Source organism: Podarcis muralis, chromosome 13, assembly GCF_964188315.1.
Source record: "Podarcis muralis chromosome 13, rPodMur119.hap1.1, whole genome shotgun sequence".
NCBI classification, from domain to species: Eukaryota; Metazoa; Chordata; class Lepidosauria; order Squamata; family Lacertidae; genus Podarcis; species Podarcis muralis.
This window is the reverse complement of record NC_135667.1, coordinates 44,792,646-44,806,824: the sequence shown is the minus strand read 5'-3', so window position 1 is coordinate 44,806,824 and position 14,179 is coordinate 44,792,646. Positions and strand designations below refer to the sequence as shown.

Sequence of the window (14,179 nt, the reverse complement as noted above, 5' to 3'; positions counted from 1 at the left end):
AGCTAGGGATCATGGGAGTTGTAGGCCAAAAACAGCTGGAAGGCCGAGGTTGAGGAAGCCTGTTTTATTTCCTTTTATATATATATAAATTTCTATCTTACTTGCCTTTTCTCTAGGCCAAAAAGTCTGGAGTATTCTTATCCCTGTATTTACTTGGGTTTGGCTAAAAGGGTGTAGCAGACTGCAAGCAAACCAGCATAGGATTTGGGATTTGCTGGCAGGTGCAGGAAATGGATCGTTTCCTTTAGGTTCAACTAGGTGTTCTGGAAAAGCCTTCCAGTGTCTCTTGAAGATGCGTGAAGCCCACAGCTTCTGCCCATTTAATTTCTGTGCATTCGACTTTATGCGCTTGGCAATTAAAAAATAAATAAAATAAAAGGGGGTGGGCATTCAGGAAAAAAGGCTTGTGTAGTCCTACTCACCATTGCATCCAGTGTGTTCCAACTGTACAGTGGTACCTTTGGTTGTGAACGGGATCCGTTCCGGAGCCATGTTCACAACATGAGCAGAATGCAACCCGGGTCTGCGCGTGCGCGGGTCGCGATTCGCCACTTCTGCACATGCACGTGTCGTCATTTTGAGCGTCTGCGCGTGCGAGGGTGGCGAAACCCGGAAGTAACCCTTTCTGGTACTTCCGGGTCGCCGCGGGACGCAACCTGAAAAGACGTAACCTAAACCGAACGTAACAAGAGGTATGACTGTATGTGATTTTGGCTTCGGGCGTGATCCCTGTAACACAGATCCCGCGTAAATTGCGGGCTTCCTGAACTGGATGCAGTTCACTCTGCAAGAGCGGCTTGCTCATCATCTCTCTTGCCCTCTTGTTGCTTGCAGTCTTGGCCCTTCCACCATCCTGTAAACAAGAAATTCGTGCCAGATTATTACAAAGTCATTGTCAGCCCGATGGACCTAGAGACAATCCGGAAGGTGCGTACTATGCTTTTATGTTGGCAGCTTCTCAAAACTGCCTTTTGTAAACCACTTAGAGGTTCTCTTACGACTGAGCATCAGATAAGTTTTGTTGAATAAGATAAACAAACCCTTAGCAGCGAAACAAAGGCCCAGAATGGCTGGCTGCCTGTATTTTAAATCTTAGATAAAGTACTGAAAATAGAAACTAGGTATGGAAATATATGGCCTGAGGGTGAAATACAGTGGTACCTTGGTTCTCAAACTTAATCCATTCCGGAAGTCCGTTCCAAAACCAAAGTGTTCCAAAACCAAGGCACACTTTCTCATAGAAAGTAATGCAAAATGAATTAATCCGTTCCAGACTTTTAAAAACAACCCCTAAAACAGCAATTTAACATGAATTTTACTATCTAATGAGAGCATTGATCCATAAAATGAAAGCAATGAACAATGTACTGCAGTCACATAATCAATCAGTAGCTGAACTGGGTTCCACACAGCCACAAAAACAAAAAACAAAGAGTCACAAAAACGCAAAATGAATAGCAAAAACAGACAGACCCCAGTGTAACACTCAAAACGGAAGTGTGGCACTCAAATTGGAAGCGTAACACTCAAAACGGAGCACATTCCTGCTTCCAAAAAATTTCGCAAACCGGAACACTTACTTCTGGGTTTGCAGTGTTTGGGTTCCAGGTTGTTTGAGTACCAAGGTGTTTGAGAACCAAGGCACCACTGTAATTCTGTTTCCTTAGCCTCAGCCACTAGCTGCTGATTTGGGGGCCAAAAAGTCATGAGGAGAAATAAATAACCCAGAGACATGTGCTGCCTTTGGATAACTCTGGCTTGGGTCCTGTTGAGTGGGGGTGGGGGTGTGATGGAGAGCAGCAGCTTCACATTTGAAAGGACCCCCAGAATGCTGAGATCCTACAATGGGGCGTGAGGAAAGAAGTGGCCCCTAGTTGGCCCGGAGGGGTAAAGGACATTTTGCAGGCCAGAATCAAAAGACTTTACATGGACTCCTTAAAGTTCTACACTCCTGCCTTGCCTCCTCTCTGTTCATTCTAGAATATTTCCAAACACAAATACCAGAACCGAGAAGTCTTTCTGGATGACGTGAACCTGATCCTTGCCAACAGCATCCGATACAACGGTGAGCGACCCCTTTAACTCTGTGCCGCATCTGTAGCCCATTGACGCATGTTTCTGGAGTTTTCAGGGCGAGAGCTGAGCCTGACTTCACAACTGCTCATGAAGATATCAATAAGTCCCTTGTCCTAAAACGTGGCTGGGTCACTTGATGAAAATTGCTTCTTCCTTCTAGGCGCTTTCCTGTTACGCTTCTTTAGCTCCTGGGGCCCAATCCTACTCCGTGAGTAGGCACAAACAGAACAGAGGAGGGATAACTTATTCCAAAGCCTCGGGGCTCTAATCTGTCTTCCCCCAAAGCAATGTATTTATCGGTCCTCCGAGATCAATTTTGGTGACAGTAGCAAAAGCTGGGGAGGTGGAAAGCTTTAACTCCCTCCACTCAGCCCAGTGCCCTGGTGGGGATGTTAATTTTCATCTTCAGATTGATAATTTGATGCATGGGAAGGGGTGGGTGGGTAACCCCTTCCAGCCAGCTGTTGGGAAGAGCTGCATGCCTGGGGTGTGTGCAAGAGTGTGCAAAAGACCACATCCACTACAGGCAAACCATCCCTGGAGGATTAGCAAGAAAACCAAGAAACCTTAGCTGCCCCTGGAAGAGGCGACTGGTTTTACTTAAATCCCAAGGGCTATTTAAGCGTGCTGTGGGGCAGGGCAGATTCAGAAGTCCTACAGGGCCCAGAGCTCAAGGCGATCTTGTAAATTCTGGCTGGCTGGTGGCTGGCTGAGACAAGCAGCTTTCCAGGAAAAGAGTCCTTGAAACATATCACTCTCAGTTGCCACAGTTGCACACTGGCAAAGCTTTGGAAAGATCTGGGTGTGTACAGTGGTACCTCTGGATGCGAACGGGATCCATTCCGGAGCCCCGTTCACATCCTGAAGTGAACGCAACCCGCACCTGCACGGGTCGCGATTTGCCGTGTCTGCGCATGCGCGTGATGTCATTTTGAGCGCCTGCGCATGCGTGATCAGCGAAACCCGGAAGCAACATTTTCTGTTACTTCCGGTTGCTGCAGAGCACAACCCAAAAACTCTCAACCTGAAGCTACTTTAACCCGAGGTATGACTGTATTGCGGGACGCGGGTGGCGCTGTGGGTTAAACCACAGAGCCTAGGACTTGCTGATCAGAAGGTCAGCGGTTCAAATCCCCGTGATGGGGTGAGCTCCCGTTGCTCGGTCCCTGCTCCTGCCAACCTAGCAGTTCGAAAGCATGTCAAAGTGCAAGTAGATAAATAGGTACCGCTCCGGCGGGAAGGTAAACGGCGTTTCTGTGCGCTGCTCTGGTTCACCAGAAGCGGCTTAGTCATGCTGGCCACATGACCCGGAAGCTGTACGCTGGCTCCCTTGGCCAATAAAACAAGATGAGCGCCGCAAGCCCCGAGTCTGTCACGACTGGACCTAATGGTCAGTGGCCTCTGTACCTTTACCTATGACTGTATCGCAAAAGCAGTACTTACCTGGATCTCTGCTTCCTTGAAATGAAGAGGGCCACGTGGAACTAGTGGCTTTCTCCTGGGCTCAGGTATCAGTGGGCCAGCACTAAGGAGATGTGGTTTGTTCCTTTGTTTTCCCCCATTTCAGGGCCTGACAGCCAATACACAAAAACAGCTCAGGAGATTGTGAACATCTGCTACCAGACGCTGGCAGAGGTAAGTGGCCCAGCAAGCTGAGCTGCCAAGGACCGTTTTGAATTCTCAACAGCCTCCGCAAACGCTTCTCTCTCTCTCTGTTCGCTCCTTCAGTATGACGAGCACCTGACCCAGCTGGAGAGGGATATCTGCACTGCCAAAGAAGCGGCCTTGGAGGAGGCAGATCTGGAAAGCCTTGACCCAATGACCCCTGGGCCTTACACTCCCCAGGTGAGGCAGCCCACCAAAGCTTTTTCCCAGGACCCCCTTCTGCTCTCAAATGCTGTGGCCCTAGCATGGGGTGAGGCTACAGCAGAAGATCATGCACGCTTGTGGAAAGGGTTTGTTGTATTAGATTTCTGAGCCACAGGCTTGTCCTAGTAGCACCGGGAGGCGTCTGGTTGGGAAGGAGCCTTTGGGAGAGACTGTTGTTCAGCTAGACCAGTTCTCTCCAACAGCTTAGGCAGGGAGGAGATTCTCCTATCACCAGCTCCTTTTTTAAACTGGAGATGCCAGAGATTGAATCTGGAACTGGTGGCATGCAGAGCATGCTAAAGGTAAAGGGACCCCTGACCATTATTAGGTCCAGTCGTAGACGACTTTGGGGTTGTGGCGCTCATCTCACTTTATTGGCCAAGGGAGCCGGCATACAGCTTCCGGGTCATGTGGCCACCATGACTAAGCCGCTTCTGGCGAACCAGAGCAGCACACGGAAATGCTGTTTACTTTCCCGCCAGAGCGGTACCTATTTATCTACTTGCACTTTGACGTACTTTTGAACTGCTAGGTTGGCAGGGACCGAGCAACAGGAGCTCACCCCGTTGCGGGGATTCGAACTGTGGACCTTCTGATCGGCAAGTCCTAGGCTCTGTGGTTTAACCCACAGCGCTATCCCTTTCACATTGCTCAATCCCTTTCATATTGTTCAATCCCTGGCACCCCCAGTTTAAGAAAAAGTGGGGGGTGGGGCTCAGATAGCAGCTGATGGGAAATATCTTGGCAGTAGGCCTGGGCGATATATTGATATATCACATATACAGTGGTACCTCGGTTTACGAACTTAATCCGTTCCTGAAGTCCATTCTTAAACCAAAACCTTTCTTAAACCGAGGTGTGCTTTCCCTAATGAGGCCTCCCGCCGCCAGTGCCCTTCCACCGTTCAGATTCCGTTCTTAGACCGAGGTAACGTTCTCAAACCGGGACACTATTTCTAGTTTTGCGGAGTTCGTAAACTGAATCGTTCTTAAACAGGACTGTTCTTAAACTGAGGTACCACTGTATTGCCCAGGACCGGTATGAGGGCCTAACTGCGATGGTGGTTTCACTCAGCGGTATATCGCTAGTGAAACCGCCGCCATTCCTGAGTCCCTCCAGCGTTCAGCGTGCCGAGGGAGAAACAAACTGCAGGCGGGTGCTGGAGGCAGAAGGACTCGGGACCCACGGCGGTTTCACCAGCGATATGCCACTGAGTGAAACCGCCACTGTCGGTCCCTCATGCCAGCGGAGAGGGAGAAACAAGGTGTCAATACAGCTTGTTTCTCCCTCTGCGTCTTTAAACTGTTTGGCTGAGGAGAGCGCAGCTGCCCTCGCCTCAGCCAAGCAGTTTTACGGAGCCGCCACCAGTTCGCACGAGCCATCGGCTGGGGGGACGGGCACCATTAAACTGTTTCTGCTCCCTCAGCTGTGCAAGCAGGAGAAGAATTTGGGCTCCCTCAGCTTGGGGGGGGGGGGGGGGCAAGCAAGCGGCTTCAAGAAGAAAGAGGTTGCTTGCCCACCCCCTTCCTCTTGCCAGTGAAAGAGCTCTGCCGACTGAGCCTGTCATGGCTTCCTCCGTCTTGGGGAGTGGTCTGGCTTGCTCAGCTCTTGGGCAGGAATCTCCCCTCACAGCTGAGCAGCAGGCTTGGGCCTGCTGCGTTGGCCCCAACCTGCAAGGCGCTGAGGTAAAAGAGCCTCAGCTCCTGCAGTGAGAGCTGCAACAGTTTCACTCGGCGCCTGAAGGAACTGGGGCCAACACAGCTTTTCTCAACACCACTGTTTGGCTGGTGATACACCACGAAGTTGAAGGCCTAATATCGCCCCGCCCTACTCTGCAACTAAGACCAGCTGGACGCAGTGGTCTTGTACAGTGTTTCCCAAAGAGGTCTCCAGTTGTTTTTGGACTACAGTTCCCTCCATCCCTTGCTATCAAAACCAGTAGTCAGGGATGATGGGAATTGTAGTCCGAAAACAGCTGGACACCCACGGTTGGGAAACACTTGTGTAGATGGACAAGTATTCTGACCTATTATTGTAAGTCAACATCTGGTGTTATCCTGATGGGACTTTGAAGCTGGCTGGATTTCATGGGCTGGATTCAACTAAACGTTGTGCTTGCAGGAGCTGGCACAGTACTCCCAAGCACCCTTGTACAAGATCCATTTTTGTATCTTGGCCAAGCGCAATAGAAGCACCTGCTCTAATTTGCTTGGACTACTGCAATGAGCTCTACGTGGGGCTACCTTTGAAGGTGACCCGGAAACTACAACTAATCCAGAATGCGGCAGCTAGACTGCGGGCGGCCGCCGAGACCACATAACACCGGTCTTGAAAGACCTACATTGGCTCCCAGTACGTTTCCGAGCACAATTCAAAGTGTTGGTGCTGACCTTTAAAGCCCTAAACGGCCTCAGCCCAGTATACCTGATGGAGCGTCTCCACCCGCATCGTTCTGCCCGGATGCTGAGGTCCAGCGCCGAGGGCCTTCTGGCGGTTCCCTCATTGCGAGAAGCAAAGCTACAGGGAACCAAGCAGCTCTCGGTAGTGGCGCTCACCCTGTGGAACGCCCTTCCATCAGATGTCAGAGATAAACTACCACCTGACATTCAGAAGACGTCTTAAGGCAGCCCTGTTCAGGGAAGTTTTTAATGTGTGACATCTTAGTGTATTTTTGGTCTTTGTGGAAGCCGCCCAGAGTGGCTGGGGAAACCCAGCCAGATGGGCGGGGTATAAATAATAAATTATTATTATATAATAATAATAATAATAATAATAATAATAATAATAATAATAATAATAATAATATTATAATTTGCAATGGCCTAGCAATCCTCCTGCTTCCTTGCAGCATGGCCAAATTGGGTGTTGGGTTGACCAACAGACAGTGCATTGCAGGTTGAGTCGATTTCCCCATCCACCTTTTGTCCTCTCTATTCTGCCCTCTTTTCCTCCTGACAAGGGTTGCTGCTGTCTGCTTCCTTCTACTGAACTCCATATAAGCTTTTTGTATCTGAAACCAGATAGCACACCATCTCACAATAGCTGCTTCCATAGCAGTAGGCTCCTATTTCATCCTCTGCCTGACCTTTGGACACTTCCCCTGTGCGTGTTGCATATTGGAATCTGTTACCCGTTTCCCTATTGCTTCTGGGTTTTTTCCCCGTGAGAAAGGGGATGAAATCTCCAGTCATTTACTATAGAGAGAACCACAGTCAGGAAAGGAGGGCAGGAGCCATTACCAAACTGCTAAGAAATTCTGATTTCTTCTTTTTAAACGTACTCCAGCCTCCAGATCTGTATGACACCAACACTTCTCTCAGCATGTCCCATGATGCCTCGGTCTACCAAGATGAGAGCATTCTGTCTGCTTTGGATATTCCCACAACCACCCCTGAGAAGCAGGGAATACAGGTCAGAAAAGTCTGGAAGCAAAGAGGGCAAAAATATCTATTGGGAAAGGCAGGGGAGAGAGGGGTTATAGCTTTCCCTGTGGCAGAAGCTGCACGGGAAGTATGTAACAGGGCATGCGGTATCAAGATGGATATAATTTGGCATCATCGTTAATTGCTGGTCAAAGAAATGGGGACAGAGATGTGGGAGGAGGCTTGTAAAGATTTTCAATAAAACCAGAATAGCTGGGACTTGTGGAGGAGGAAGACCATTAGCTCCAAGATGCCTTGGGCAAGGGCTTGGCATTCTTTCTTTTATGAATAGACACAGAGAGTGGATATAATAAAAGCCAATAGTTCACATGGTGTAGAAGGGCCACGGTTTAGCCCTTATCCCTTTCAAGCGGAAACTGTGTCAAAGCAGTTCATAAAGCCAAACGTCCTTCTGGGCTGAGCACTAATATGCGACAGCAATACCAGGTAGCCAGTCCTCCTCTGGTTTTAGTGGAGCATGAGAACTCGGCGTGCCACAAATCTGGAGGAGGATTTATATTGTGGAGGTTCCGATCCCACGATGCCTGTATTGTAGGCAAATAGGGGAAGAGGCATTTATTGGAGATAATGGATGGGACGTATGCTCTGGGCCATTTAACTGGGGATAAATACATTTTGTGCAGGTTCTTTATGTGATGGGCCTAAATGTGGCGTGGTTTGTAGCAGGAGGGGAAAGGAAAGGGCAAGGGGCTGTGTAAACACAAAGCGTACGTTGCAGAAGAGTACAGGGCTGTGACAGAACCATCTTCACCCGTTTACCAGAGGATGCGCCGGCATGGCAGAAGCGGGGTATCAAGTTTGCAGCTGTGGGTTTTGAACCCAGGTTGCCCTGCGAAATGGGTTTCTGCCATTGCAGGAAGGTGGCTCTCTGCTCTTGGGGAGAGAGAGGGCAGTGGAGGAAAGGAAATCCTGTCTGCCAGCATCTTAAGAGGCCCTTTGCGCTTGTAGGCTTTTGTGACGTGGCTTGATACCCTGAGCAAGTCCTGGAGGTGCGAAGCCGTGGGGGAGGCGTAGGAAGGCATTTCATTTCAGGCAAGAGCTTAGGAAAGTGCCGCAAGTCCCGGGCGGGTCTTTCCCCTCGGCTGCGGCCCGCTTCCGAGTGCCTGTTCCCTTCCTCAACCGTGTTGTCTCTGTTCCCCACTCAGATGCGGCAGGGCCGAGGTAGGCTGGGCGAGGAAGACTCTGACGTAGATATTGAAGGGTTTGATGAGGATGAGGATGGGAAACCTAAGACTCCAGCCCCAGTGAGTATCTCTGATCCCATCCCTAGTTTGTGGGTTGAACTTCTGCCCTCGCGGCAGAAGCTGCGGCAGCTCAGGGCCCCTTCTGAGGGACGTTGGTAGCAGTGGCTGGAGACGCAAGCCAGGGCCCATTGTTGTTCTTTAGAACGAGACGGCCTTGCCGGTGAGGGACGTCCGCGGGTAGAGAGATGCCACACTCGGCAGGCGCCGGCAGCTGCCCTCCCGTCTCTCTCTCTCTCTTTAACCACCGGCTGTTCTGCCCTGACAGGAAGTGGAAGATGGCGATGGAGACCTGGCCGACGAGGAAGAAGGCTCGGCGCAGCAGCCTCAGGCCAGCGTTCTTTACGAAGACTTGCTCATGTCAGATGGAGAGGACGATGACGGCAGCGACGAGGAAGGCGACAACCCTTTCATGTGTAAGTTGTCCCTCTTTACACAGCAGGGCCAAGTCAGGTGATGGGCCCATCTCTCTCTATAAAGGTAAAGGGACCCCTGACCATTAGACCCAGTCGTGGCCGACTCTGGGGTTGCGGCGCTCATCTCGCTTTACTGGCCGAGGGAGCCGGCGTACAGCTTCCGGGTCATGTGGCCAGCATGACTAAGCCGCTTCTGGCGAACCAGAGCAGCGCACGGAAACGCCATTTACCTTCCCGCCAGAGCGGTACCTATTTATCTACTTGCACTGGTGTGCTTTTGAACTGCTAGGTTGGCAGGGGCAGGGACCGAGCGACGGGAGCTCACCCCATTGCGGGGATTCGAACCGCTGACCTTCTGATTGGCAAGCCCAAGAGGCTCTGCGGTTTAACCCACAGTGCCCCCTACATCCCTTGCTGTGCTGGTGGGGGGCTTCTTTTTGGGGGGGAGCAGAAAGGAGGGGAGCGATAATGCTCCCTGAAAATTGTCCTCGCTATATGACAACTAGGTTTAGGGGGGAAGTAGAAAAGGGGGCCAACAGTTATGCAGTGGGGGCTGGGGAAGAGCTCAGAGAAAAGGTGACTGAAATGACTTGTGGAGGGATGGAAACGCCCCCCTCCCCCCATAAAAAAACCTTTCAGCTTTGGCTCTGCCAGTTGCCAATACAGTGGTATCTCGGTTTACAAACTTGATCTGTTCTGGAAGTCTGTTCTTAAACTGAAACTGTTCTTAAACCGAGGCTCGCTTTCCCTAATGAGGCCTCCCGCCGCCAGTGCCCTTCCACCATTTGGCTTCCGTTCCTAAACCGAGGTAAAGTTTGCAAACCCGGACACTGCTTCCGGTTTTGCGGAGTTTGTAAACCGAATAGTTCGCAAACAGGGCTGTTCTTAAGCCGAGGTACCACTGTATCTGCTTCCCCACCACTTTCGTTCATGGGAATATAGCCTTTGTCGTCTTCTTCTTATTAAATTTGTATACCACCCTATACCCACATGTCTTACACAATAAAAACAAAACCCACCCCAATAACCCTCCCCTCCCTGACACATTTTAAAAGGGCTTTGGATTTCAATCTGCCAAAGGCCTGGCTAAAGAGGAACGTTTTTGCCAGGCAGCTAAAGGTGTATAATAAAGCCGTTTCCTTCCCCTGCCGAGGAGCCTGAATTTTGGGAAAGCCTTGGGATATATCACCAGCTAAACATTGCAATATATCATGATATCTGAAATAAGGATGGAACTATGTAGAGGCGGATGAGGTCCTGTCCCTGCTATTGCTTCTACTTAATGTATTGTTACAACTGTTACTTTATAGTACAGATATTTTTTTAATTTGCACATTTCCCCTAAAATATGGAGGGAAGCTATTTTGGGGAAGAGAACAATGTAAACACCGGAAAGTAAAAATGGAAACACTGACAGTGGTACCTTGGTTTACAAACTTAATCCGTTCCGGAAGTCCGTTCTTAAACCAAAGCGTTCTTAAACCAAGGCGTGCTTTCCCATAGCAGCGAGGGACTCAATTTACAAATGGAACACACTCAACAGGAAGCGGAACACGTTTTGCTTCCAAGGCAAAGTTCACAAACCAAAACACCTACTTGTAGCGTTCTTAATCCAAGTTGTTCATACACTAAGCTGTCCTTAAACCAAGGCACCACTGTATTTTCTTCTGCCTGTGAGCTGGGTGGCAGGGCAGAAAAAGGAAGAAGACATAGACACTCGCATGCACACACACAGAAGGGGAGACGGGAGGAAGGAAGCTTCACGCTCCCCCCCCCCCCCGTGTCATTCTTTTACATAGCGTGAACACACATTGAGATTTGCGATACGTTGCCATGTCAAATCTTAGGAAACCAGTACCATGATGTGGACTTTGAACCAGTTTGGGGTGATATATTGATGCCTCATCGCCCAGCCCTAGTTGACTTGTTGAGCTGCAGAGTGTTTTGGAACTGCAGCTTAGCCAGAATGCTAAACTACTGAGAAAATCAGGCTCGGTTAACTGCAATGTGGCTACCCTTTCTCTGCCCAGCTATTCAGCTCAGTGAAAGCGGGAGTGATTCCGACGTGGAGTCCAGTGCCGTGAGACCCAAGCAGCCTCACGTTCTTCAGGAGAACACGCGAATGGGCATGGATAACGAAGAGAGCATGATGTCCTACGAGGGAACTGGAGGAGAGACATCGCATGCCCTGGAAGACAGCAATGCCAGGTAACCATAGACAAGCGTGCTGTTGGAGGCAGTGAGCAAGTGCTTGGCTCTCACGGATGCAGGGTGGCAGTGCCCAGTTCAAACGATTCTCGTGCAAATGCTTACGAAGCCTGGGTCTCTCTGCTCTTTACTGCTCCTCTGTTGGCTAACTCATTGCACTTCCGTGCCCTCCATCCAACCAAGTTCTCTGGGCCGGCTGCTCAAACAAGAAAATGCTGACTGCATTTAAAACTCTAAAATCCAGGCAGGGGTTGGGGAGGGAAATCACATAGCGGGAGAAAGCCCAGCAAAACCCCCAACCAAAACCATCAGAAAGCACAGCAGCTAAAGCAATGAGAACAATTCCTTTTTTTCAATTGCTGTGATGCCGGAAGCAGATAAGTAACATCACCAAATGCTATCGGAACAATCCTTTAGTAGTAACTCTGGGGTGCCGTTCCATGGCTTCTTTTGTACATGTGATTCATAGGCGTAGTTATGGGCAGGATCGCAGCCTTGCCTTTCCTTTTAAAGTGTATTTGGAATAGTTATTAAATGTACATGAAATTATGAAGCGTGGAGCATTAAACCTATGCATCGCTGTTTCAGCTGCCTTTGAAAAGTTTGTTCTGTCTCTAAAAGGCTTTTTAAAAAGCTGAGCAGAGTCTCTGGGCTTCTGCCTGGAACACATACATAACCACATCTAGCACAGCAACCCAAATGTTGCTGTCTCGAGTGCTAGAGTTATGGCGGTATTGCTTGCACCAGAGCAGTGTTTCCCAAACTCAGGTCTCCAGCTGTTTTTGGACTACAGTTCCCATCATCCCTGCTAGCTAGGGACGATGGGAGTTGTAGTCCAACAGCAGCTGGAGACCAAAGTTTGGGAAACCCCGCACCAGAGGAGATGGCCACCAGCTTAGATGCTTTACAAAAAAAAACCAGGAAAAGTCTATGTTCTCCTGCCAGAGGCAGTCTGTTTCTGAATACCTGTTCAGAATTACAGGTGGGGAGGATGCTATTGTCCTCAAGCCCCACTTGCGGGCTTCTCATGGGCATCTGATAGGTCACTGAAAACGGGATGCTGCACTAGACAGACCCTTGGCCTGATCCTGCGGCACTCCTGACGCTAAAAACCTGCAGAAAAGCACCAAGTAAACGCTAATCTGCCACACTTTCGTGTTTCCCTTCACCGCATAGTTTCTCTTCTGTAAAGCGCTCAGCATGCACAATCAATAACAAAAGCATCACCATCTAATTTCTATCTTTCTCCAGTTACGGTAGCTACGAGGAACCAGACCCCAAATCCAACACCCGAGATACTAGCTTCAGCAGCATTGGGGGTTATGAGGTCTCGGAAGAGGAAGAGGAAGAAGAGGAGGACCAGAGGCGTGGCCCTAGTGTGTTAAGTCAGGTTCATCTGTCGGAGGATGAGGAAGATAGTGAAGACTTCCATTCCATCGCAGGAGACAGTGACCTGGATTCAGATGAATGAGCCCCTTTCCTGAGGGATTGATAAATTTGCACCCCGGACTCAAATGTAAAGATTTTTTTGTTTGCATCCAGATGTGTCTCCTACTAAACTGGAGACACCTGTTTTGGTCCTTTTTTTATATAATTTGTTATTGTGTATAAAGGGGTGTGTGTACATATATAATAAAAAAATTACTAGCAACTGAATGAGGGCTGTTCTTTGTTCACACAAGCACTCATGACAAAAGTCTCATTTTCCCAGCAAATGCTGTATGTCTGCCGATAGTGGTTTTTCCCCAGCCAGAACTCAGTTCTGACACCTCTCAGGTGGGTGCCATTGCCATTCTAAGAGAACAAGGGGAAGAGTTCATGTTCACTTCAGACACCCTTTCCCCCCTAGAAAAATAGCACTGGAGAGAGTTTGTATTAATTTGTCCATTCCTGGCATTTTTGAAGAAAAATGTTGTAAGCTTTGGAGTTTAAAATGGCTGACTTGCACAACCCTTTTGTCACGCATAAAAAGGTAAAGGTAAAGGGACCCCTGACCATTAGGTCCAGTCGTGACCGACTCTGGGGTTGCGGCGCTCATCTTGCTTTATTGGCCGAGGGAGCCGGCGTACAGCTTCCAGGTCATGTGGCTAGCATGACTAAGCCGCTTCTGGCGAACCAGAGCAGCGCACGGAAACGCCGTTTACCTTCCCGCCGGAGCGGTACCTATTTATCTACTTGCACTTTGACGTGCTTTTGAACTGCTAGGTTGGCAGGAGCAGGGACCGAGCAACGGGAGCTCACCCCGTCGCGGGGATTCGAACCGCCGACCTTCTGATCGGCAAGCCCTAGGCTCTGTGGTTTAACCCACAGCGCCACCCGCGTCCCACATTTGTCACACATGCTTTACTCCAAAATACCTTTTTGCTTCCAAGCAAGGATGTTATTGCGCACAGGCTTTGTTGATACCTTAGCATATATAGCTGAATAACCTCATTTCTGGAAAGGGTGTTCGGGGGCGGGTCACCCCTCCTCTTCCCCTGCTTCAACTTTCCAAATGCTCATCTGGTTGGAATGTGCCCATGAAATGTTAAAACGGTGCCTGCTTGGACGATGAGGAGAAAGGGGCTGTGCATATACATTATGTGGCTGGGACATATCTGCACAAACGAAGGTTGAGCGTTCATAAGAGTTCCAGCCACTGCTTCTGCCCTCTTGATTTGACACAGGACTAATTAATGAGGAATAGGTCTCCTCTAAGATGACGGGATTTTAAAAGATGGAACGAAAATATCCATCCATGTTGCTTTGGAGAATACTAGAGATGTGCAGTTTGGAAGTTTTCTTCTCCATTCAGCAGAAATCCAACATCATTAATTTCAACTCGTAGCTGAATATTAAACATTTCTATTGCAGTGACCCCAGGGTCAGTGCTCGGCCTGACCTGCAGAGCAGGTGAAACATCAGGTGGAATTGTGGGAACAGGGAC

General features: G+C 49.4%; 1 protein-coding gene across 6 annotated transcripts in view; it reads left to right on the top strand.

The window, feature by feature from the left end:
- LOC114581559 (transcription initiation factor TFIID subunit 1) overlaps window positions 1–12,909 on the top strand; it is a 49,019-nt gene extending 36,110 nt beyond the window's left edge. For 4 of the 6 annotated variants that reach the window (XM_077917492.1, XM_028701809.2, XM_077917491.1 and 1 more), the window contains exons 32-40: window positions 835–927; window positions 1,981–2,065; window positions 3,644–3,711; window positions 3,805–3,921; window positions 7,231–7,356; window positions 8,534–8,632; window positions 8,898–9,045; window positions 11,076–11,253; window positions 12,505–12,909. In XM_077917492.1, coding sequence (XP_077773618.1) covers window positions 835–927; window positions 1,981–2,065; window positions 3,644–3,711; window positions 3,805–3,921; window positions 7,231–7,356; window positions 8,534–8,632; window positions 8,898–9,045; window positions 11,076–11,253; window positions 12,505–12,724 — 1,134 coding nt within the window. In that variant the 3' untranslated portion in view covers window positions 12,725–12,909. The remainder of the gene's footprint in view (window positions 1–834; window positions 928–1,980; window positions 2,066–3,643; window positions 3,712–3,804; window positions 3,922–7,230; window positions 7,357–8,533; window positions 8,633–8,897; window positions 9,046–11,075; window positions 11,254–12,504) is intronic. The other 2 variants (XM_077917494.1, XM_077917493.1) reach the window with 1 other exon arrangement.
- Window positions 12,910–14,179: the final 1,270 nt, after the last annotated feature.